This window comes from Ailuropoda melanoleuca, chromosome 13, assembly GCF_002007445.2.
Source record: "Ailuropoda melanoleuca isolate Jingjing chromosome 13, ASM200744v2, whole genome shotgun sequence".
In the NCBI taxonomy this organism is placed as follows: domain Eukaryota; kingdom Metazoa; phylum Chordata; class Mammalia; order Carnivora; family Ursidae; genus Ailuropoda; species Ailuropoda melanoleuca.
This window is the reverse complement of record NC_048230.1, coordinates 9,811,900-9,837,900: the sequence shown is the minus strand read 5'-3', so window position 1 is coordinate 9,837,900 and position 26,001 is coordinate 9,811,900. Positions and strand designations below refer to the sequence as shown.

The window sequence follows — 26,001 nt, the reverse complement described above, 5'->3', positions numbered from 1 at the left end:
AGACACATGAAAAAATGTTCAAAATCATTATCCATCAGGGAAATTCAAATCAAAACCACACTGAGATACCATCTTATGCCAATTAAAATGGCAAAAATTGACAAGACAAGAAACAACAAATGTTGGAGAGGATGCGGAGATAGGGGATCCCTCCTACATTGTTGGTAGGAATGCAAGTTGGTACAGCCACTTTGGAAAACAGGGTGGAGATCCCTTAGAAAGNGGAGGTCCCTTAAAAAGTTAAAAATTGAGCTACCCTATGACCCAGCCATTGCACTACTGGGTGTTTACCCCAAAGATACAGACGTAGTGAAGAGAAGGGCCATATGCACCCCAATGTTCATAGCAGCATTGTCCACAATAGCTAAATCGTGGAAGGAGCCGAGATGCCCTTCAACAGATGACTGGATTAAGAAGCTGTGGTCCATATATACAATGGAATATTACTCAGCCATCAGAAAGAACGATTACCCAACATTTGCAGCAACGTGGACGGGACTAGAGGAGATTATGCTAAATGAAATAAGTCAAGCAGAGAAAGACAATTATCATATGGTTTCACTCATTTATGGAACATAAGAAATAGCAGGGAGATCGGTAGGAGAAGGAAGGGAAGAATGAAGGGGGCGGTAAACAGAAGGGGGAATGAACCACGAGAGACTATGGACTCTGGGAAACAAAACGAGGGCTTCAGAGGGGAGGGGGGTGGGGGATTGGGATAGGCCGGTGATGGGTATTAAGGAGAGCATGTACTGCATGGAGCACTGGGTGTCACATGCAAACAATGAATCATGGAACTCTACATCAAAAACTAAGGATGTACTGTATGGTGACTAACATAATAAAAAATTGTTATTAAAAAGACAGGGAATCTTTAAAACTGATACACACATAGCTTTAAACATTTTGTTGTATATCAAGATACTACTTTACATTCATTTGTGAATCTTGTGTTATAGAGTCAAGATAATTTTTTGAATGTTGCTGTTAATCAAAATTTTACAGACTTAGAGTAAGAATTTTAAAGACCTGTGAAGTTTGCTGAATAAAGGTGCCTTCATAATGTTAAAAAATAATAATAATAAATAAAACATAAAAATTATTTTAAACTACACATAGAATTATAGAATGAAATTAAATTATTCAAAATATGTCAAAAGCATGGGTTATGAAATTGGTTTGTTTGGTGTGATCTCAGCTAGGAAGAAAGCAGGCAGAGGAAAAAGACAAAGAGACATCTAAAAATGTGACTGTGGCCAGGCGCCTGGGTGGCTCAGTCACTTAAGCGACTGGCTCTTGATTTTCACTGGGGTTGGGATCTCAGGGTTTTGGGATCAAGCCCCACATCTGGCTCTGCACTCATTGGGGAGTTTCCCTGGGACTCTCTCCCTCTGCCCCTCCTCCCACCCCATGCACAAGCTCTCACGCCCTCTCTCTAAAACTAAATAAATCTTTTTTTAAAATGTGACTGTGGGATCACAGGGGATTTTTCCTTGCTTAGTTTTCCTTAATTATTTTCTAAATTTCTTCATATTGTTGCTTTTTAAATGATGAGTCATGATGAAAGATTTTGTTTTGTTTTTAAAGATTTATCTATTCATTGGAGAAAGAGAGCAGGAGCAAGCGAGCAGGGGGAGGCGCAGAGGGAGAGATAGAGGGAGAGAATTTCAGGCAGACTCCGTGTTAAGCACAGGGCGAGCCACGGGGCTCCATCCCATGATACTGAGATCATGACCTGAACCAAAACCAAGAGTTGATGTTCACCAGGCACCCCCATTTTGTTTTAAGGAAGAAGTGCCAAAGGCCTATTGCTTGCTTACATTTGCAGAAGCCCCTAACCAGCTTGTTCATGGCTTAATCTCTGGTTCCTGGACAGTGCTCAGCTCATTGTATGCATTCAATCATTATTTACAGATTACACGAGTGAGTAAATGAGTTAATGAATGAACAAAGAGTGTTAACTGAGCAGGCCGGAGAGATAAAGCAGAACTCTTGGTCTCTGATTTTTATTTGTCCCTTCTCTGCCCATTACAGTCTCAAAAGGGCATAATTTCCATAGATAAGGAGCCCTAGATGGGTAGGTAGATTGTATGACATTTTGTTTCTTGGCTTGCATGAATTCCTTTCTAGCAGCTGAGACAACATAGAGACTGATAACCTTTGTGGGTTCTTGGGAGACAGAGAGCTTGTAGAATATTGAAGACAAGCAAAGGACAACCAACTTTCCCAAAAGGAGGGGGAAAGATGGATAACTTGAGAGTGATCAGCCACTTCTGTTCTGGGCAAAATTCTGTACCTATGCAATTTTCGGTAAGAAACCCTTTGTTGGCACTTTCAGAAGGAAATGCTCACTGCAAGTCAGCATGGGTGCTGCTCGGGTAAATCCAGCTGAGCCTACCCTACTTCCTTCTCTGGAAGCAATGAACATCTGAGGAAGGGTCGGCTGAAAAGAGTGGCAGACAAAGGCTCTGATTCTCAGCATTCAACGAAAGTGCCCTGGGGATAGCTGGAAAAACAGTAAAATTCAGGAAACAGATGTACAGCCTATCGTGGGCCCCACCGTTGTTGTACATTCCTGTGTGTAAAACAAAAACAACTTTACCAAAAAGATAAAAACCTTGGAGACTTAATTCTTCCCAAGTCCCCCTCTCCCAGTCCAGTCCTGCTCCTCTGAATAGGGGAAGCAGTCAGTCAAGCAGGACCGAAGGTCCAGGAGAGGGGTGCACATTGCTTACCAAAGCACAGAAGGCAGATGACTCAGTGTCATCAGTAACTTAGTTTCAGAAGTCCAGGAATTGGCATAGAGACCCAAGGAATCGTACAAATCAGCTTCTCCCATCCTCCTGCCCATGTGTGTCCCTCACATCCTTCCCCCATCTGATGTTGTGCTAAGCAAGGGGACAAAGGGCATTGCCTGCCACCTTCCCCCTCCTGTGCACACACAGTAGAGCACAGGGAGGAGAGACAGCCATTGGAGGCATCCATCTAGGTGCCCCCCTTCTCTCCTCTCTCTCTGAACTTACAAGAAATGAGGAGATCACTGTTCCCCACTCATGCTCTTGATTTGTTGGGAGAAAGAAGGAAGCTGGGACCCTCTTCAACCACCTAAAGGAGAGAGACTAAAGTCTTCACGTGCTCTTGTTGAACCCACCCACCTGCTCTCCAGGATGTAGCTACCAAGGGCTCCCGGGAAGATGAGACACGCTGCCTTGCTCTGCCACTACCTGCAGGGCCCACATGGATGGGACAGTAGTGGAATGGGATGCAAACTGCTGAGAGACAGGACCCAAAGGACCTGGACAATGGACCTCATCTCCAATCACTCACCTGCAACCCTCACTCTTGTCACCTGCTGTTCTGCCTGACCTCCCAATGCGCCAAGCCCATTCCCACCTCGGGTCTTTGCCCTTTGCTGTTCCCTCTCCCCAGGACGTGTTTGCTATTGATCTGTGCAAGACTGGCTCCTTCTCAACAAGCAGGTCCCAGCTGAAATGACACCCCCTCTGCACAGGCTCCCAGGCCAACTTACCAAGCAACCGCCACCCAACCCTCAGGCTCAATCGCCTCATCCTGTTTCAATTTCTTCTTTGCTTTTCCCGCTATCTCCTACTACTTTGCCTGACTGCCCCCTCCAGCCCCAGCATTCAAGGACCTGAAGAGCAGGGGCCTTGCCTTTCTTGTTTGCCTCATATCCCAAGGGCCTAGAAAGTGCCTGGCACATAGCAGCTCAATTAACATCTACTGAATGAATGACCATTGGCCCTGAGAAAGGTCTCAATATGGACACATAAGGAAGATTTCACTCACTTAGATTATTTTAGCAACTATGTGAAGCTTTAAAAGCTGAAGGAAATTATTTAAAAATTTCCTAACTCAAAAGTGGTGGATTCCAGGACTAAAAACAATGCTTCTCATTAGATCAAAAGCTCCTATTCTTTCCATTGGAACAGGGGCTTAAATTTTCCTTTTTAGGAGGGAAACACTTCCTTCGCAAACAAACTTACCTGGAACCCCCTTATATAAAACTGACAAAAAATACAGATGCTTACATCAAAACCACAATGAGATACCACCCCACGTCCATAAGTATGGCTACCGTCAAAAAAACAAAACAGAAAATAACAAATGTTGGCAAACACATAAAGAAATTGGAAGTCTTGTGTATTGTTGATGAGAATATAAAAATGGTACAAAGACTGTGGAAAACAGTATGGAGTTTCCTCAAAAAAATTAAAAATAGATTTACTATATGATCCAGCAACTCTACTTCTGGGTATACACCCCAAAGAATTGAAAACAGGGTCTCTAAGAGACATGTGTACACCCATGTTCACAGCAACATTATTCACAATAGCTAAAATATAGAAGCAGCCCGAGTGTCCATCAACAGAAGAATGGATAAGCAGAACGTGGTATATCCATACGATGGAATATTATTTGGCCTTAGAAAGGAAATTATGGCATATGCTACAAAATGAATGATCCTTGAGGACATGCTCGGTGAAATAAGCTGGTCACCAAAAATAAACGTCGTTTGATTCTACTAATATATGAGGTGCCTAGAGTAGTCAAAATCATAGAAACAAAGTAGAATGGTGAGCGCCAGTGGCAGGGGGAGGGGGGGAGGGGAGTTACTGTTTGAAGGGTGCAGAGTTCCAGTTTTGCAAGATGAAAAAGGTTCTGTGCTTGGAGGGTGGTGATGATTGCGCAGTATATGAACATACCTAATACCACTGAATTGCACGCGTGAAAATGTTTACAACGGCGAATATTATGTTACATGTATTTTATCACAATAAAAACAATTGGAAAAAACTGATAGGTGCTTAAACTGATTTTGGTGGGAGTGGAGGTGGGGGACAGCCGCATCTGCCTGACCTCCCAGTAGGGTGACCAACTCATCCCTATGTTAGCACTGAAAGTCCCACATCCCAGGAATACCTCTCGTCCCAGGCAAACCGGGATGGTTAGCCACCCTATCTCCCAGTCCCAGACAAACCACTGTGGTGTCCCTGTGCAGGGACCCTGCCGCACAAACTCAAGAGTGATGAGATACCATTGTATTCTATGGGATACGTCACCCTTGCCCCCAGCTCTCCCAGCTTGACCCAGAAGGAGCTCATCCCTCAGCCTCAGTCCTGGAGGCAGCCCTGGCTGAGCAGAGACCCCTGTACACCTTCCTTGGTTGCTAAGAATCCACTCAAGCTCCCTGCACTGGACAGAGGACAGGGCCTCCAGCTCACCCTAGGTGAGGGGTTCCAGTCTAATCCTGGTGGTGAGGCCCAGACACCCCAGGATCCCCTCCAAAACCAGCCCCCCACTCCCAGGCCCCATCAGGCTTAAGTCCAGGCCTGGTGCTGGAGCACAGCACAGGACCCCCACATCCTCATCCTGGCGGGTCCTGGAATCCCTGAGCCTGAGACTGTCACCTGGGCCTTTGAACTCATGGTCCACATGGGTTTACAACCAAGGAGGCTTCACCAGGCTCCCTAGGGAGGAGCAGAAAAAGAGGGCAGTTTCTACCCCACAGCCCTTCCCTCTGCGCTTCCCTACCACCACCCTCAAGATGCAAGCCAAATGTGAATTCTGGGAATCATGCTCTGCCTTCTACTTCTCCTTGAATAAATTGACTCAGTTCTTATATTTTAGATATGTCACCAGTCACAATTCCAAAGAAACAAAACCCCATGCAATCTTGGATTTTTCTATCTCGTGACTTCCTCACCAGCAACCTCTTATAAAGGAGGGTCAGAGCCCAGATTTCAGAGCGTCAGAGAACCCAGGAGTCTTCAGCCCCATCCTGCTCCTGCAGCTGGTCAGTCACCAGAAGGATGAAGGTCATCCTGCCTCTCCTGGTCTTCCTCCTCATTCTTGTTGCCCTTCACTCTGAGGCCAATGAAGGTGAGGCCTGTTACTCTTATTCCTCTGAATAGTGATAGTACAGTGGCTGGAGGCAGGGGGCTGTGGGGAAATGGGGGTGGCCCAGAATAGGCTGCCTCATGGTCCCTGCAAAACAGACAGCATATTTACCAAGGGTCTCTCCCCATTCCTGGTTGGGACCCATTTCTGCCTCCTTTGGGGAGAGGAAATCCTGCCTCTGAACAGCCTCCCTGACCCTGGCGTACGCAGCAGAGAGCAGCTCATCCAGCGCCCTCCAGGCTATCTGCTTAGCATCCTTTTGCAGATACACAGGCGCCCATGCATAAGCATAGGCTGGGACAGAGGAACCTGCAAAGGATCAAACTGTCTTCATGGATTAGATGGGGTTTTACATGTTGATTGGTGGCCAACATTTAAAAATGGGAAACATTTAAAAATCTGTATTTCTTATTTCTTTTGCAACTATGGAAGACCAAGCAGATAGGAGCCCAAGTTCCCACAAGCTTTCACTGGGACTGAGGTGGTGGGTGCTATCCCTTTAGACAGGGGGGTGCGCTCCCAGGTCTTAGGGCCCCCACCACCAGGGCTATGTGCACCTGCTGTCTGCCCAGCCTGTGGGGGTATTGAGCCTGAGACCCCCATATCAGCCTTCACCCTCTCCCTTTAAGATTTGTCTGCTGTGTCTATGGCATAGTTCTGCTCTTGGCATGTAGTAAGCTCTTAGTAAATATCTGTGGGATACTCCAAGGAGCAGCAGGTGACTGAAAAAGGCAGGGCTCGACCCCAGGAGTCCTGATCCCAGCTCACTGCCCTTTCCACCCTAAATAGGACTGGTTTCCTCTCTGCAGGGGGCTGGAGCCAGGGGAGAAGGTGGCACAGTCGGGGCAGGGGGAGATTTCCCAGGAAACTGTTCTCCAGAGCTGAATTTCAACCAGGACTCTGATTTGGCATCCCTGCTAGTCCAAGGAATGGTGGCCGGTTTTCCAGGAACTGTGACTGCAACTAGCTATATGGTTCCATAATGCTCTCCCGTAATCCCCGTTATCATCGTGGGGCTTCTCATCTGCAGATGGGATAAGGGACACTTTCTCCAAAGGTTGTTGTGAGGAATGGCGATAAGACACGCCAGAAACTAAGCCATACACCAGGACTATGGTAGAGATTCAGTCAATGGAAGCTTCTTTTTTTCTTCTTCAGAGAACAGCAACCCTACATTCATTCATTCATTCGACAAGTATATATTAAAACCCTACTCCTGCCATCCTTTCAGTAAACACGCTGGGCTGCAGTGGGGGACAGAGGCAGACACCGTCTCTGCTCCCAGGGAGCCTCAGTCTAGAAGCTCTGCACTAGTCGGCTTGTGGACCTTCCTTGTCTCTTTCAGGCCTCCTGAGCCTCAGTTTCTACATCTGTTACCCAAGGGTAATGAGGCTCTCATTTGAATAGTCATCAGTATATAAATCAATACACAGTACTTGCCCCATCAATATTTTCTGTTTTAAGGAGACAGGATCAGAAAGGTTGGGTGTCCTGTCTGGAGTCACATAGCTTTCAGGAACAGAGACAAGGACGAGTGTAGATTTCCTGCTTTGTAGCCAAGTTTCTGCTCCTTATAACATCCAAACCTCCCCCCTCTATCATTCTCCCAAGACCTGTGAAGGAGAACCCTCTCATATGGAGGAGACCAGTCCTGCCCGGCTGTCGCCCACCCTGGGCATCTCCTAGCAATTCCATATGGCAAATCCTTCTCAGCTGTCTCAGGAAATTATGTTTTTTCCAAATCCCAAGTCCTAAGAAAACTCAGTTGAGAAACTGGGAAAATGTAGAAAAGTAGAATTCTCTTGCAAGAATTAAAGCTTAACAATCAATAGGGAGGTGTTACTGATTTAAAGGAATCCACTGACATGTGGAGCAAAAGCAGGAAACATATGACACGTGGAATTTAACGTTAAGATCAGCATTTCAGGAAACTGGGACAGGAGCATGCACGGGAGAAGTGACCAGGACCTGACAGGTTGGAGTTAGAGCCATATCACATGTATGTGTCCATGTCCTGTCTGCTGCTGAGTGAACACTAATGTGTTTACCTAACACATTTACTACAAATAATATAGTGGTGTTTCTTTTTTTTTTTTAAGATTTTATTTATTTATTCAACAGAGATAGAAACAGCCAGCGAGAGAGGGAACACAAGCAGGGGGAGTGGGAGAGGAAGAAGCAGGCTCATAGCAGAGGAGCCTGATGTGGGACTCGATCCCATAACGCTGGGATCATGCCCTGAGCCGAGGGCAGACGCTTAACCGCTGTGCCACCCAGGTGCCCCCATATAGTGGTGTTTCGAGAAACAAGTTTTAAAAGCAAAATACGTCCTTCGTGGGCCATTTCAACTGTGATTCCTGCTAGGAGATGTGAATATTCTGTTATTTGAACAATAATGTCCATTGACATTGTCCAGTGTTTGAATAATTGCTACAGGTTCTGGTTCTTTATAGATGCTTTTGCAGAAGAAATGCAAAGAGAAAATGTGTAAATGTCGTAGACTAGTGGGACGTGACACCAGAAACGTTTGCTAATTCATACATAAAATCTAAATTAGCAAAAGCAATATGGACTTGAACCAAAGTCAGTACAAGCAGACAAGATATGCCCATTGTTAAAAAAGGAAATGAACTTGTATGAAGGATTATAGACTCTCAACATCCAACTTGAAGATGCACTTGGACACATTTTGAACGATTTGGTCAACAGCAATGAAAAACAGAAAAAATGGTTCTACATTTGCAATATTTGTTACAAAACAAAGATAAAGACTACAAATAGGGCAATTAATGCTTTCTGTGTTTTAAAAATTCATTTTTGAATGATAACTTTTAAATGTTTTACATATTAAACACCTGTAGTATTTTTTCCACTTTCTAAATAATTTTTCTTGGCCATTTAGCTTGTGTCAATGTTATCTTTTTTCCATATTTTCTGTTACCGACTGTATCCGCCAGAGAACATGCCCCATGTTATTGAGTATATAACCTTGTCATAACACTTAGAGATACAATTTATTACCTTACTTTTTTTTACAGAAAACCTCTGAAACTTTCAATACAACCCTATCACAGAAAAGTGATTCATTGTTTAGTACATGATCATGCATTATTACTTAGAAACATGAAAATAAAGTGTTATGGAAAATATACAGTTACCTAAAATGAATACGATATTATATTGTCAATTATATCTCAATTTTTATAAAGAAAACGGAATAATTTAGGAGTTAAGAATTCTCAGGAATTCTGATTTCTTATTCCTAAATCCTGAAGACTGTCAGAAATTTGAAACACTTCAACCAGAGTCACATCCCAGCCCAAGGGAAGGGTCAGAGAGAAGTCAAGAGGGGCCGGCAGTGGGGAGGGAAGAGAGGTTTTAGAGGAGCATAATTTTTTCTAAGTGATCTCTACACCCAATGTGGGACTCAAACTCACGACCCTGAGATCAAGAGTCACATGCCCTACTGACCAAGGAAGCCAGGGGCTCCTAGACAAGATTAATTTAAGAGGGGGAGGAGGAAGAGTTGCCAAGGAGAGGATAGGTCTTACTCCCTCCCCGGTGCTCTGGTCTGCTTTTCTACTCTGATACTCTGGGCGATAGAGATACTGGTCTACACGTCCTTGTGGAGAAGCTTTCAGCATCACATGGCCCTCTACCTTGCAGAACCAGTTAAATTAAACCCCACTGCGTGCTGTTTCACCTACACCACACGGAAGGTCCCACTCCGGTTTGTGAAACGTTATGATAGAACCAGTGACCAGTGCTCCACCCCAGGGGTCATGTAAGTTCGGCCACGCTGGGGGTGGAAGAGGGTGCAAATGTGAGAACGGGTAGGGCCTGGGAGAGGGAAGCAGAGGGGTGGGACTAGCTAGGAAGTGGGGAGGAGCCTGGGGACTTCCTGAGCTTGGCCTCCAGGGAGGTAATGGGAGCTGGTGGTGGGGTCTTCGTGGACTCCTTGGGGAGCAACAGAGAGTGGGGGTGTCCTTCCCTATGTGAGGGGCTCACATCCAGCAGAGAGAGAGGTGGGGAAGCTCAAGCTGGGTAGAGAAGGAGCTGGGCTCCTCTCCACCTGCTGACTCAATTTCTCTTCTTTCTTCTTCTTGTTCCACAGCTTCCTTACCCGACATGAACGACAGATCTGTGCCAACCCCAATGTTCCCTGGGTGCAGGAGTACATCAGACACCTAGACAACATGTCTATGTGATCTGGGAGCACTGGGGTCCGCATGGCCAAGGGAGCTTGAGGACAGGCCACAGAGCCCGCTCCCTCCCCAACTCTCTCAGCCCCAGAAGGTCCCTGGGAGTTGTCCTGCCCCAAATTGAAGTTCTTTCTGGCTTTTCTGTGCTCCCATTCTCTGATGAATCCTGCTCTTTCCTGAAGCTTCACTTTGACACTGCCCTCTGGGACCTGAGGACACTGTGGCCCCCAGACATTATCTGTCTCCCCTTTGCAGGCAGCCAGTTGTTGAAATAAAGCCGTGCCACAGAAAGGAAACTGGTGGTTTGAACAGCTTCTCTCACAGACAGCTGGTTCTTTCTTTTATAGAAACTTCTATGGTATTGACTATGTATCAGGTTCCATTCTAGACTCTTCTTTTTTTTTTTTTTTTTTAAAGATTTTATTTATTTATTTGACAGAGATAGAGACAGCCAGCGAGAGAGGGAACACAAGCAGAGGGAGTGGGAGAGGAAGAAGCAGGCTCATAGCAGAAGAGCCTGATGTGGGGCTCGATCCGGCAACGCCGGGATCACGCCCTGAGCCGAAGGCAGACGCTTAACCGCTGTGCCACCCAGGCGCCCCTCCATTCTAGACTCTTCTGTATGAACTAATTTAAATAGTGGGATGATGGGGGCAGAGTTAGAATCAGGAGTACTGAACACAAACGACCCCTAGTTTGGGGCCTTATATTCATGGGAACAGCATGATAATCCAGATAAACGGTTCGTTTGCATGGAAAATAGCGAGTTGAGAGGCACACCTAACACATCTCATCACTCCCATCATCCCTACTGGGGGCTGCAGCTCACCCTTCCCTGGAAGCTCTTCCCCACACCTCTGCCATTTAAACATTTACTTCTCTGACCACTCCTCAAGACTTAATGTAAGTAACACCTCATTCTCTGTGCCCAAAGCCACGTACCCCAAACCCTGAGATCCTGCAGTCTCTTCAGTTGCTCCCTTGGCCCTCATCCCTGATGCCTGGTGTGGAAGTGACTTTGGACATTTGACCATGCCCCCACCACCACCCCAGTTAAAGACGGAGCCAGGTACAAGGCAGTCCTCCGTGGGGTACAAGGAGGAAAAGGGAGGTAGGTGGGAGGTACTCAGCTCTCCTCTGGGGGATGCTGAGGCTGATGCCAGCCTGGCCATGCTTCACCGGACACAGACCAGAGAAGGGACTCAGGGACGCTGGTGTTGTTCAACCCATGCCCCCAAACTCAGGTCTTGGGGAAGACACACTACAGCTTTCTGCCTCAGTCCTAAACTCCTATGGAAGAAGGATACTGTTTGACACCACAGGTCAGAGATCTCTGTCTATCCGTGAGTTTAGTGGTGGGGAGTGGGGGGCCATCCACTGTCAGGGGCAAAGTTAAGAAATTAACAGTCTATCTTAGGTGACCTCACATTCCCCCGTCAAGGCCCATTTCCTCACTTTCCTGCTCCTCACTCTTCCAAATTCCAACCTTTAGAGCCTTAATGCACCTGGGCTTACTCTCACTCAAATCTCCACTGAAAACCAGTTCTCCACACCTCCACTCATACTAAAGTGTGGTTGAAGCTTTGAGGGAGCTCAAATCCCAAAGCCAAAGGGACAAGAATCAGTGAGGAGGTGAGGAGGGCCTGGGGTCTCTGGGAAGGATGGGAAGGAGCGCAGGGGTAAATAGAATTTCCACTCTCCAAGCTACTCATAGTACTACAGGTAAGCACCGCCGTCTGGCCCCCAGGAAAGTGAACCTGTCTGCCTACAGGAAGGAAGGAATGAGCTCGGGGAAGCACCTACCACGTGTCAAGAACTGTGCAAAGTGCTCTACGTCCACAACATCATTTAACCACCCTAACTTCCCTGTGGTGTCAAGCTCAGTCCTGTTTACTCATTACTGCTCTACTATGAAGTCCATTTAGGGCACAGTCCTCCTAACCCTTCTTGATCCATCCCTCTCTCTAGGTGATCTCAGCCAGACTCATAGCTTCCATATTCCCCTATATGTTGACAAATTCCAAATTTATCCTTCTCCACCCCAGGCATCTCCACTTACGTGTCTAATGGCTTCTCAAAATTAGCTGGTCCAAAATGAACTTCTGAACGACCCCAAGCCTGCTCCTCTTTTGTCTTTCCACCTCAGTAAACGGTAGCAACACCCTTCCAAAGGTTCTGAACAAAACTGTGTAGTCGTCCATGGTTCTGTTCCTTCTTCCCCCCGCCATGTGCCTTGTACTTCCTACATCCAAAACCTGAGCACTCACTGCTGTTACTCCGCCACCCACCGTCTTTCCCCAAGATGACCAAAGTAGCCCCTTAAGAGTCTCCATGCTTGTAATCTCAACAGAACAGCCAATGATCGTTTCAAACATAAGTCAGGTCATTCCATCCTCCTCCTCAAACCACCCCCCCACAATGATCTCCTATCTCAGAGTCAAATTCCTTACAATACCTACATGACCCTGCATGATTTGCCCACCAGCCCCACACCACCTGACCTCATCTCCTACTGTCTCCCTAGCTTCCTCCACTTCACTTCAACGCCTTCTGTGTGGTTCCCCAAACACAACAGGCAGGATCTAGGCCCAGGGTTTTGTGCCTGTTCCTCTGCTGGAATCTTCCTCCTCCCATCTGGTCAGCTTCCTTCAGGCCATGCTTAAATGCCACCTTATCAGGAAAGCCTTCCTTGAACATCCTATAATATGTAGTATTTCTACACACACACACACACACACACACACACACACACACACACACGCACACACAAATTCCTTAACCTCCTTCCCCACTTGTTGCCATTACCTCCATAGTATTTGCCAGCTTGTATTATACTATATATTTACTTAATTATGTTTATCTGTCTCCTTGTAATTAGAATGTAAACTTCATGAGGGCAGAGATTTATTTCATATTTATTCACTGCTCTACCCTCAGTGCCTAGAGAGGACCTGGTACAGAGTAGGCACTGTTGGATGGATGGATGGATAGAGTCACTTAGGCTCAGAAACAAGCCTATGGAGCAGAGGGCTTCCAGGGGAGAATTTTTGGAACAACTCCATCTTGAAGAGCACTTCTTCCCAGCTGGGGGATAACCACTAATGACCTTCAGAGAAGAGGTTCTAGAAAGTAGAGCACAATGGCACTTCATTCTTGCTGCCATTCACGTGCCATTCTCCTTAGTTATCTGGGATGCTTGGCCCTGCGTGGAGCTGAGATGGATACTGAGTGTCCTGTGAATGTGGAACTGTAATTGCCATGAGCTGTGCTCCTTCCTCAAGTTTCCCTCCTCAGGAAATAGAATCTCCACTCTCCAAGCTACTCAGCTCAAGCTGAAAACAGGAAGTCAGCCTTAAAACCCCTCGCCATCATCACACACACACACACCCCCATCCAATCCATCAACATATCCCTTCAGTATGCCAAAATCACTCTCAAATCCACCTACGTTGGCTCCTCCACCACCACCCCAACCCAAGCCCTCATCCACATGACCTCATAATGTGTCTCAGAAGCAGATGAGGGTTTGGCAGGTATACAGAATCCAATATCAGGCATCTGAGAATGGTGCCCAGTCAGGAAGATCATGAAAATTCAGAATTCAATTATACAGAAAGAAGTAGCTNACTTCAGAGGGGAGGGGGGTGGGGGAATGGGATAGTCTGGTGATGGGTAGTAAGGAGGGCACGTATTGCATGGTGCACTGGGTATTATACGCAACTAATGAAGCATCGAACTTTACATCGGAATCCGGGGATGTACTGTATGGTGATTAACATAATATAATAAAAAATCATTAAAATAAGAAAAAAATAAAAAAACAGTAAAAACAAATAAAAAAAAAAGAAGTAGCTGATGAAAGTCAGCCATAACCTCAGCAGTGGGTACAAAATTCCATCCACACAGATCAGAGAAAAGAATTACAGAAAGATCTAAAGAATTGATGGGCAGGCCTTGAAGCATCTTCAGTGCCAGAGAGGATGGTAATAGATGTTCTAAAGAACAAAAGAAATGACAAAATCCAGCCTAGCCATGAGGAACATTTACTATACCCTCAGTAAAGGTGCTGGCTTCTGTCTACACAAGTAACACAGAAGAATCATTTGAGGGTATAATCAGAACCTAGAAGCCACTACTCCATTTTAAAGGAAGTGAACTCCAAGCCTCCTGCTGTCATCTCGACTGTGAAAATAGAGCTCCACGTACCCAGTCATGGCAGAGTGGACTCACCCCTGAGGTGTGCAGGCCCAGGTCTCAAGTGCCTTTTGGCCAATAAGCAGCCCCTTACTGCTGGGATGGTGACTGGGTGAAGACCATAAATAACTGGCCTAGTAATCTCAATGTGTTTAAGATAATAACACTGTACCCTAGTGGGTACGCCACAGAATGGTTATAATTAAACATAGATAGGAAGCTGTAGATCAAGCATGGAATATTAATCCTCAATACTTCAAAGATTAGGAATATGTTTGTAACCACTGGAATCATCCATATTATTTGGAAGTTCAAGTGTTTATATTTTTAATAGGGCTTATTAGAGCCTACAACAGACTACCCTTATGGCTGCAATATAAAGCATGTAATTAAATAATTTATTTCGTACTTGTGATTTTGAGTTGAGAGATGAAAGAGAATTTGGCTAAGTTAGCAGAGAATATTGGGATGTTTAACACATCTTGATTTTCCTGTATTTGTAAGCTTAATTTGTTATACTTACAACTGTGAAGTACTTTGGAAGGTTCTGAGTGTTAGATTAGGCATGTAGAGCACTTCTAAAAATTCGATATATGAAATTAATAAAAGCAACTTAAATTGTCTACAAAAATTTAATCAACGAAGTTGGGAAATGCGACTGATTATTTAAGGACAGTCTGTTCCACATCATTAAGCATTAAGCAAGGACCTCTTAAATTTTGCTAACTTAGAAGTAGGATGAGTGAAGCAAAAGGCTGATAGGAAACCAATTTTCTAATTTGTTGCTCTACTGAACTAACATTCATTAAAAATCAAAGGAGGGGCTCCTGGGTGGCTCAGTCGGTTAGTCCAACTCTTGATTTCGGCTCAGGTCATGATCTCAGGATCATGGGTTCAAACCCTGTGTTGGGCTCTGCGCTCAGCATGGAGTCTGCTGGAGATTCTCTCCTTCTCCCTCTCCCCCTGCCCCTGCCCCCACTCACGCATGTGTTGTACTCTCTAAAATAAATAATCTTAAAAATAAATTAATTAATAAAAATCAAAGGAACTGCAAATGGCTTCCTACACAGAACTTCTGGTGCAGATGTGAACAAACTCACACCAACAGAAGTCATCCTCATCTCTCACCCTGATGACCACAATATGCTCCCCTTGGGCTCTCCACTTCCATTCTTTCCCCATCCTCTCCATTCTTCCACTGCAGCCACCTGAAAACTTTCCAAGAGCTTCCCATGATAACTGGAATAAAATCCAAAATCCTTACATGTCCTGACAGATGTCCCCGTGATGGGGCCCCTGCCTTTCTCCTGAGGCCCGTCCTGCACCACTTGTGACCTTGCCTCTGTGCTCCAGCCACACTGACTCTCTTTTGTTACCTCAAATATTCTACCCTCATTTTTGCCTCAGGGATTTTGCATATGATATTCCCTCTCCTAGGGTTTCCATTCCACCCACCCTTAGCTGGCCAACTCCCACCCATCCTTTAGGTCTCAGTTAACCCATCCTTCCTTAGGGTAGACTTGCATTAACCCAGAGTGTAAGTTTGGTCTCCAGTCATACTGTTTCATAAAATCCTATAATTAATCCTTCATAGCTCTTATCATACTTTTTAATTACATATTTATTATACACGATTATTTAATGCTTTTCTCTCTCACAAGATGGTACGTTCCATGAGGCCAAGTAGTACTGGATGGATGAATTAGCAGTGGCAAACCCTTTGCTGATGGCCGAGGAAGCATCTCTCCACCCCCACCCACCTTTACTCTAAAACATGAGCTGGATTCTACCAGGATTCCAGGTTAAGGGTCAGGGGTCAAATCCAGCCTGCCGCCTGTTTTTGCAAATAAAGTTTTACTGCAACACAGCCATGCCCATATATTTTCATATTGCTCATGGCTACTTTTGCTGTACCAGTACAGCTGGACAAATGAGACAGAGGTTTGTGTGGCCCACAATACTTAAAATATTTACTTTTGAGGATAAGATGTCACCTATGCCGGTATGCAAATGTCCCTGGAGAACTGGCATCTAAGTTCCAGATGTTTTTCTCCCCAGCAAGACCAGTCCAGACAGCTCCCATTATGCAGGCCCAATTGGTTCTCCCTGCCCCCTCTTCACTTCCCTATAAATTGGTGAAGCAACTCAGCAGAATATTTCTGAGCAGAGAATATTCTCTTCCAGAAGACATTGGTGAAGCACCCCCCACGGTGCACCCAGGGGTGACAGGTCCAATAATGCTTCTCCATGGGACAAGGAGGGTTGGGGGTGGTGAGCTGCTATAAGTTTTTCCTCCATAAGCCTATTGCTGTCCAATATGTCTTCCCACCCTCTTAACGACTACAAAGGAAGGAAGAAATGAGTAAGTGGGGAAATGACCTGCAGGTGGCTCTGGTACTTCACCAGTGACTCATCAAACGAGGCCCCACTGGGATTGCATTGAGGGTTTGGACTACTTTTTGCTTTACGGAAGATAATACATTGGCATTTTTTGAGAAAAGCAGTGCAAACTGAATTTCCCATTGTTATTTTCTTTTGCTATGAGTTTCTTTCATTACTTGTAGAGGTAGGTGTTTGCTTTTTCTGATATAGCTCTTATTCACTGGGCAGGCATTTGGGCTCAAAGACCTCTTTACAAAGAGAAAGAACACTTGGAGCCAAGTTGGAAATTAATGGCATGTTCAGCTCAAGGTGGCAGACAGAACCCCTAACTTTAGAACTCCTCCTGCCCAAACCCCACTGAAATAATAATTTTGAAGAAACCAAAGAGAAGGAGATCATGGCAGGAAGATCAACAGTCTAGAGTTTTCATTGAATTTCTGGAAGATGGAAAATGACAGAGTGCTGTGAACAAATCAAAGGACCCAGGACGCCCCACGGAGGAAGCAGCAGAGGAGACTCTGGGCTCTGGGTGGCAGGTGGGAGAGCAGGAGTGAGATGTGGGTGGGAATTCTGAAGATGCGTCAGCAAGCAGCTGTAGGCAGACGTCTTTGTCTTACCCGTTCCCAGCAGTGTGAAGGTAAAAACTTGCCCCAGACAAAGCAGAACAAGCAAGCCAGACTTTACTTGAGACTGTTGCAATAGGAAAGACAGAATGAGCTCAACCCCCTTGAAACAAAAGGCAGGAGGATTCTTAAGTGCTGGGGTGAGCTAAGAAAAGGACCGAAGGACCTTAGGGGAGGTGGTCTATAAGATGTGTCCAGCACATCAAGAGATTCCTGAGTTTGTAAACGTGCTTTTCTGTGATTAGACCATCTGTGTTTGTTAACTGGCACCTATTAAAGCTAGGCCCCCACTGTCCCACAGAGACTGGGATATAAGGGTTCTGTCTTCCTTGATGATCACATTTCAAATGAGTGGCTTCCAGGTCCTTGAGACTTGGGCCTACCAGGTCCTTCCTGGGTAGTAAAACTGGCAAGAGTCTACGAGATTTTTATATATTTCAAAGGGGCAGAGAAAGACTTTACAATTTCAAGTTTTCTAAAGTAAATGTTCTAAGAAGGGGAGGCCAGGGATTACAGGCAGAAAGAAACCCAAGATTTGGTAAAGTTAAGGGAAACATTTAAGGTCATCTCAGTCACAGACCAGAGTTTATTCCTAAGAATTATACTAAATTGTATTGAAGGGAGACTAAGGGCTTCCGATGGGGTTGATAACCTAGTAAAGCCCCATACACTGCAGTTTGGGAAGGGTTCCCATTCTGCCCCCACCTGCCAGCTACCGTGACCCACCCGGGTACACTCAGCACTCAGTTGGCCCTCCCATTTGGAGGAGAACCCTACAAGGACAGTAGACCTACTTATATCTGAGCAGATGCAAGCCCATGCAAGATTACTCAACTTACCCTTCCAGATATGAACAAAAGAATGAGGATTCGCAGACATGGAGGGAGGAACATCTTTACATGGCCCCCAAGAGCCTGAGCATTTTGGCACCTGCCTTCCATACCACCCTTTCTGATGCCTATCTGCTCCTTGCTCTCTGTGATCTGACCACAGGACCTTTGTCTGAGTTCCTCAAACACATCAAGTTCTTTCTGGACTGAGGGTCTTCACAAACGTTACTTCTCCACTAAATCTCCCTTCCCTCCAGTCTGCACCTAGCTGAGAAGTCTCATGAGGGCACCCTCACTGACATCCCCAACCAATCAAAATCTCCTTTCGTACCCTCTCACAGCCAGGGCCAGCTCCATACTTTGCAGGGACCAGCAGAAAATGAAAACACAGGACTTCTTGTCCAACAGTGATTAAGAAGACAACAGCAAAGCATTTTTTTTTTAAAGATCTTATTTATTTATGTGACAGAGAGACAGCCAGCGAGAGAGGGAACACAGCAGGGGGAGTGGGAGAGGAAGAAGCAGGCTCCCAGCGGAAGAGCCCCGATGTGGGACTCGATCCCGGAACACCGGGATCACGCCCTGAGCCGAAGGCAGACGCTTAACGACTGCGCTACCCAGGCACCCCAACAGGAGGGCATTTAACCCAGCATAGAGCCCTTCTGAACACAGGGCTCCACGTAACTACACAGATTTCATGCCGACGAAGCCAGCCCTGCTTGCGGCATGACCTGATTTTCCTTTATGGCATATATAATAACTGGCAATGAAAGATTGTGTGGTTGCATGTATAATGTCTGCCTCCCCCTGCTTTTATAATCCCCCAGTGTAGATAGCATTGTGTACCACCGCCAGCACCCTCCCCCCAGCCCATCTTGCCGGGCGCTATACCAGCAGCTTTGCAGATTCACAGTCTATACCTGCCGAATGTCTGAATGACTGGGAATACACGAGTCAGTGATTCCATAAATCAGTCCGGGGATGATGAACGCACTGCCTCTTCATCCTCAATGCAACACCACCAGAGACAGTCTTCTGAACAAATGGGGTGTCTGTTTGGACCTTACACTACCTTGTTGGCCTCTGGGAATGGATCAACCCAAATTACATGGATAAAGCAATGCTTGGTGTATATTTTCCTTGACTTTGTTGATATAATCTTTTCTTAATACTAAGTAGGAAAGGGGAGTTGATTTCTCCTGTATTTTTATTGAAATTTTATTAGTCTATAGAGAAATTTTGGAACAAAATATCGAAGTGAACAAAAAAAAAAACTTTGGAAAGTATATTGGCACCTAATGGATTTAGACGGCCCAGAAGAGTATTTCTGCAACTAACCCCCTGAGAAACTTCCAAAGGTCCCAGAGCACACTTGCACGAGCAGAGTCATCAAACAGGGTTTGAGATGGTAGGAAATCAGAAACACCCCAGGAGAACAGAAAAGTATATGCATCCAGTGGAAAGTGGGCGGCAGTCCAAATCAATGCCCTGGATTTCTATCTAGCCGCTGCTGAGCTGTTTAAAAGGGGACAGAGGCAGGACGCCCAGGTGGCTCAGCTGGTGAAGTGCCTGCCTTCAGCTCAGGTCATGATCCCAGGGTCCTAGGATCGAGTTCCGCATAAGGCTCCTAGCTCTGCAGGGAGCCTGCTTCTCCCTCTGCCTGCCACTCCCTCTGCTTGTGCTCTCTGTCTCTCTGACAAATAAATAAATAAAATCTTTAAAAAATAAAAATAAAAGGAGACAGAAGGATTACAATTTATCACACTTCACCATCTCTGTACATTAAAAGCACACACACAAAGCATTAGTGAGTGTTCGAGAATACATGTCTAAACAAAGTACACATTGAACACAACAGAATGAGAGCCCATGGGGGAAGGAGAATGGGCACAGACTTGTGGGATAAAGGAGGAAAACAACAAAATTCTATAGTGACCTGGACTCAGCTGACCCCACCAAGGGGTTGTGAATCGAGGGGCAGGATGAACTCAGGGTTAGCTTCGGATGTTTAAGGAGGCAAGCAAGGAAAAGAAGAAGGGAGAGAGGGAAGGAGGAAGAAAGGGACGAAATTCAGTATCTATTTTTCTTGTGAGTAGTCTGACCTAAGCTGCTTTGACATCTGCAAGGCAGAGCCAGGAAGGTTTGGTGCTGTCACATGATGCTGGACAAGACATAGGGAATGAAGGATGGTGCCCTGAGTCTATGTCAAGGAAAAAAGGAATGAACACAAGAAGGACTGGGGGAAAAGCAAGAGATGAGGCCATGACATTGGGCTGCTCTTTACCTGCTGGAAGCCACGTAGTGGGTCCCATAGGAGAAGGCACCAGGTGACGGTATTAAGACAGCCTCCAGTGAGCAAGCACCATATTGAGGCACTGTGCAAGCTTCTTTACTTTGATCACCTCAACAATTTGCCAAAACAGGAACTACTATCCCAGGTATAAGCATGGAAACTGAGATTCAGAGAGGTTAAGTGTCTTGCCCCATGCCACCCAGCTAGTAATGTCAATGGAGAAATTCACATAACGACCTGAGGAGCCAGGCACCTGGCTTGTCGTTTTAACTTTGCCACTTTTTTTTTTTCCTTTTTGGGTCAGGAGCAAAATTGCGTTCTTTTTCCCTATAAAACGTGACAGTACCTAACTCAAAGGGTTGTAACGATGTCATCTGTCCCTCACTGCCGATATGGCAGAGACTCAAGGACATTTTGTAAATTCCAGCCCCAACTAAAGTTAAACCAGGCACAGGGGCTCCTCTCTGTGTGTCCATACTCTTCCCAGCTCCCGGGGCGGGGAGGGGGGTGGGGGGATTGGTGGCTGTTCTATAACAGGGTCCTCCTCCCCCTGAGTCCTGCCTGGCTGCCAAGGGAAAGGGCCCAGATCATAAAATCCAACCTCATCCCTCCTCTCTAGACCCTGGGATTTGGCTTTTACCCTACGGCGTTGCGAAAAGCAGAAGCAATAGTCCAACTATGTGTCTTGAGGTTTTTTACTTTTAACTGGAAGGGCGTGTTATCGAAAGTTCAGAGAAAACCAGTTCCCGGGCAGGGATGGAACTGGGTGAGTCAGGGACACTGCTCTGTTCCTCTTTGAGGCTCCAGAGGTCCAAAGACAGAAAGTGCTGTGGCAGATATTGGGGGAAGGGAGGGGGCAGGAAGAAAAAGGTTGGTGGGAAGCAAACAGGTCTGCTTGAGGCTCTTTAGGTGGTGCTGAGGCCTGAGTTGAGCCCCAAAGAAGGGTCTCAGGGACCTTGAAGGGGCTTCTGCGTCCAGCACATACCCAGAAGCAGCCCTTGAGGAAGGACCTGCTGACCACTCCCAGGAAGAGACAGATGTCCCGTGGTCTACATAGATCAGAGCCCCTGTGTGTCAAGGATACCTTGAATGGGGACAACTCTGGGGAACAAATTACATAGCAGTCTCCTGCTCGGTCTTGAATTCTGGGGGCTAGTTTGCCCTCTGCTCCTGGGTAAAACTCACAGCAGTCCCCACGATTTTCCTGGTTGCTCTCAAATAATACCAACCATTCTGCAGTTATTTAAGTCACAAATTACAGTATCAGTATAAATAAATGAATAAAATTACAATTCCGTGTCTAAGTTTTATTTCAATCTTGCCTCAGTGACACCTTGGGCCCCTTGCAGGTGGAAAGCCTGCAGTCAGGGGTGGAGGGCTTTCCCCACCTGTCCTTGGACTTCCCCTGCCCTTGCATTTCTGACCCTTTCGGGGTTGGGGCACTGGAAGATAGAAAAGGTCAGGCCTCATATGGTCCCATTTATATCAGATGCCCAGAAGAGGCAAATCCATAGAGACAGAAAGGAGATTGGTTGCCAAGAGCTGTGGGGAGGGGAAATGAAGGTGAGTGCTAACGGGTACAGGATTTCTTTTGGGGGAGAAAGGACCTGTCAGTAATGGTATAAAGATTACTTCAGGGGCGCCTGGGTGGCTCAGTCAGTTGGACATCTGACTTGATTTCGGCTCAGGTCATGATCCCAGGGTTGTGATATTGGGGGCCCCCCTCCGCTCAGCACAGAGTCTGCTTAGGATTCTCCCTCTTCCTCTGCCCCTCCCCCAACTTACACTCTTAATTAATTAATTAATATCTTTTTTAAAAGGATTACTTCAAAGGGAAAACATCTGAGCTACAACAGATGCAGAAAGAAATCTTATCTGAGTGTCCCTTACAGACTAAAGCAGAGCTCTATCAGAGTCAGCTGCCCCAAAGCCCACCTCCAGGGGCACTTCAAACAAAACCACCTGTGTAAATGACCCTCATTAGAACTCTCCATCCCTTGAAGCTCTAGCCTCCCCCTACCTCATATGCTGGTTTATAAACTTTTACCCTGGCTGTTTGGGGAGTTCTCTCTCTCTATAGAGTACTTCCGCAGGCAAAATAAATTTTTCCCCTGTTAATCTATCTTTTGTCAATGAATTTGCAGGCTCCTGGTCACCAGAGAGAAGTTGGTAGAGGAAAAGATTTTACTCCCAACAGGGGTGATTAAAATGTCCAAGGACTAGATAGTGGTGATGGTTGCACAACCTTGTGAATACATACAAAACGACTAGATTTAAAAGAGTGAATTTTAGGATATATGAATTTTATCTCCATAGAAATAAAAGGTGAGGGGAACTAGGAGGTTCCTACATGCCTGGTCTATCCTGAACATCTAGCCCTGATGCTCTGGGCTTGGCAGGAATTTGAAGCTGACTCTTTCTCTTAAAATGCCCACCACCCACCCACCTCCCCCTGGGACCAGTCACTTGCAGCTCCCTTTGGTTGGGCTGGATGCTTTTTCCTTCTCAGCCCTGAAAAATACCGTGTTGATTCCTTCTCTTTGCAGGGGGCTGTTCTTCCTTCCAGGTGGTCCTCTTGGACAGGACCTGAGAAGACCCCAGACTGGCACTTCCTCTGGCTCAAGGCTTACGCCTGGCCCATGGGAAACACACACTCTCTGCCCCAAACGAGCCATCCAATGCAACAACTCTCCCTCTGTGCCACCCTCAAAGCAGCTGGCTAGACCATCTCTCTCCCTTTAGATTTTCTAGACCGAGTCACAGCTGCCCACTGTGTCCCCCAAATTGCTGAGTCATCTGGTTGAAGCCCTCTTTCCAACATGAGGCGTAGAGAAAAAACATCTCCAGCCTTCCCTATGAGAAGTAGAATTTTTGGTATTACCACAGCCTCTCTGAAATCTTCTTCCCTAATCTTCTACTCCCACCCACCTTTAATGCTTTCAATGTGAGTTCAAGGGTTAAAAATTACAATGAACCTTCTTTGTGAATCTGCATAAAGGTGGCATCATGCCCAGAAGAGTGGCATTTACCAACTTTTTTCACATCTTTTGGAAAGAGGAGGGCAGTTGCCAATCAGGTAAAGGGGAAAGTCAGGAAATCAGTAGAATCTGTCTCTGTGTCCCTCAGCTTCCCCATTTAGGCCACTTTAGGGCAACCCCACAGTCCCAAAGTCCTTAGTTGCTCAGTATCTTCAATTGTATTCTCCTCGGGTGCCATCCTAAAATTAGCTCTCTGAGTCTCTTTTCATACTAAAGTGTGAATGACTGGGGCGCCTGGGTGGCACAGCGGTTAAGCATCTGCCTTCGGCTCAGGGCGTGATCCCGGCGTTATGGGATCGAGCCCCACATCAGGCTCCTTTGCTATGAGCCTGCTTCTTCCTCTCCCACTCCCCCTGCTTGTGTTCCCTCTCTCGCTGGCTGTCTCTATCTCTGTCGAATAAATAAATAAAATCTTTAAAAAAAATAAATAAATAAATAAATAAAGTGTGAATGACTAACCAAGGCTTTCACAGGTTTTGAAAGACCAAAACCAGAAATTGGGAATCAGACATAAGGTGGGGAACAGCCAGTGACTTCTGGGATCTGGGGTCACCCAAGCTTTCCAAGAAGGATGGAACAGGGACCTGACCTTTTGCTTCTCCCTGGTATTCTTGGTACCAAGCAGAAGGCTGGACACAGAGTCGACCCTTAGTTAATACATATTATAAAGATGAAGAGAGGGATGAATGACTGGATGGGTGGGTGAATACTCTAACAGGAAGATCCCACCAATTTTTCTTTTTGCCTCAGGCTCCAGTACGGTGTAGCACAGCACTGTTACCAATCCTGTCTTGATTTAAGATTTTGATTTTTTTATTCACTGTGGAATTTTTTGGCATTAATTTTTATTTTTTTTAAGATTTATTTATCTGAGCGAGAGAGAGGGAGATGGGGGGGAGGGACAAAGGGAGAGGGAAAGAGTCTCAAGCAGACTCTGCACTGAGCATGAAGCCCAACGCAGGGCTCGATCTCACGACCCCCAGATCACAATCTGAGCCGAAACCAAGAGTTGGACACCCAAGCGACTGAGGCGCCCCAGCATTAATTTTGATGTTTAAAATATTTTATTAAAATATTGTTTTCTCAACTTACCAAGTTTTTGGGTGCCCTCTTAAGTTTTGTACCCAAAACCAGTGCCTCACTCACCACACCCTAATTCCAGCCCTGCCCAGAGTAAGGAATTAATAAATGGTAACTGTTGTTAAAATTATTATTACTGTATAGATAAGACATAATAGGACAATTATAGGCTTTAGAGTCAGATGGATTTAGGTTCCAACCTGGCTCATTCATTGATCAATCATTCGTTTATACAGGTAGTCAATGATTTTTTTGAGAGCCTCTTCCGTGCCACCCATTTTCGGAACATGCTGGCACACAGCAGTGGGCAGAACACCCTGTCTCTGCTTTCAGGGATCATCTACTCTAGACGCCCCGGCGCAGACCAGCTTGTGACCTTCCGTGAGTCACTTAGGCTTCCCAAACCTCATCTGTAACAGGGCAATATTGATCATATCCGCCCAGATTGCACAAAGGTTGGGAATTATAGCAATTAGTTATGTCAATAGACACAAACCCACACCCCAATACCCAACACAATGCCCCATCTGGTGTGATTCGCAGTTTCAAGGACAGAGACTGAGAAAGGGTAAGTATCCCGTGTAGGGTCACACAGCCGTCAGAAGCAGAAACAAAGACAAATCTAGTCATTCTGTTTCATACTCAAGGCTCTGCTCTGCTGGGTGGATAGACAAACCTCCCCTTCCCAGCCCAGCATCTTCCTGAGACCTTGGGGGAAATGGTGAGGACAGTCCTGCCCTGTTGTGGCCTGCCCTGGGCACCCACAGAGGCATAGTCCTGGCTTGGGGAGGATCTGAGGGAAGGAGTGGACAGGAGGGCTTAGTAAAGGAGGAAGAGAAGTATCAGAGAAAGATAAATTTAAAAATAGAAGGAGAAAGAGGCATCCAAAAGGGGGCCAGGCCATGCCCTGTGGTCTTGCTGCCTCCACCTTCTGCCATCCAGACGCTCTTGGGGACAGAGAAGCAGGTCCAAGTCTCCTAGTGGACACAGCCCAGCTTCATACCACCCTCCTCCTGGCAGAAGCAAAGGTTGTGCATACGGTCTCTCTTCTGTCTCTTAGAAAATCCCACAGGGTTTGTGACAAGTTCTTTTAAGACTGTCCTTGTTGTCCTGAAGCAGTTGAACTCCAGTGGTGGTAAGAAGCCAAGAAGCCAGTAAAGCCTGGTGAGAAAGAGTGGGTACTTTCCAGGGGAGGTGTAGACTTCTGAACACCTGTCAGTTGCACAGACACAGGGAGAGGCTGGGCCTTCTGGCCTGGCTGGACCTGCAGGGACTGGGGGTGGAGATGCCTATCCCAGTGGGTAGACAGGGCCTGAGTCCGGGAGGGAGAAGGTGGAAGATGGGAGGTGGCTGAGGGGCACATGAATCACGGAGGAAGATACTGTCTGGGGTTCTGGGGACGAGGACAATCCCTTGAAAAGGAGACTGGCCCCAATCTAG

General features: G+C 46.2%; 2 protein-coding genes across 2 annotated transcripts in view; one reads left to right on the top strand and one right to left on the bottom strand.

The window, feature by feature from the left end:
- Nucleotides 1–20,536, bottom strand: part of LOC100469295 (C-C motif chemokine 3) — a 44,228-nt gene extending 23,692 nt beyond the window's left edge. Inside the window, exon 1 of the mRNA XM_034639805.1 lies at nt 20,435–20,536. Coding sequence (XP_034495696.1) covers nt 20,435–20,462 — 28 coding nt within the window. The 5' untranslated portion in view covers nt 20,463–20,536. The remainder of the gene's footprint in view (nt 1–20,434) is intronic.
- LOC100464006 (regakine-1-like) lies at nt 5,754–10,417 on the top strand. The gene is made up of 3 exons (XM_002923613.3): nt 5,754–5,901; nt 9,586–9,703; nt 10,034–10,417. The coding sequence occupies exons 1-3, from the start codon at nt 5,832–5,834 to the stop codon at nt 10,125–10,127; spliced, it is 282 nt and encodes a 93-aa protein (XP_002923659.1). The 5' UTR covers nt 5,754–5,831; the 3' UTR covers nt 10,128–10,417.
- Nucleotides 20,537–26,001: the final 5,465 nt, after the last annotated feature.

Coding starts and splice junctions, on each gene's coding strand:
- LOC100464006 (XM_002923613.3), top strand. CDS start 5,832: ATGAAGGTCATCCTGCCTCTCCTGGTCTTCCTCCTCATTCTTGTTGCC. Junction 5,902..9,585: donor TCACTCTGAGGCCAATGAAG/GTGAGGCCTGTT, acceptor TCTACCTTGCAG/AACCAGTTAAATTAAACCCC. Junction 9,704..10,033: donor TGCTCCACCCCAGGGGTCAT/GTAAGTTCGGCC, acceptor CTTGTTCCACAG/CTTCCTTACCCGACATGAAC.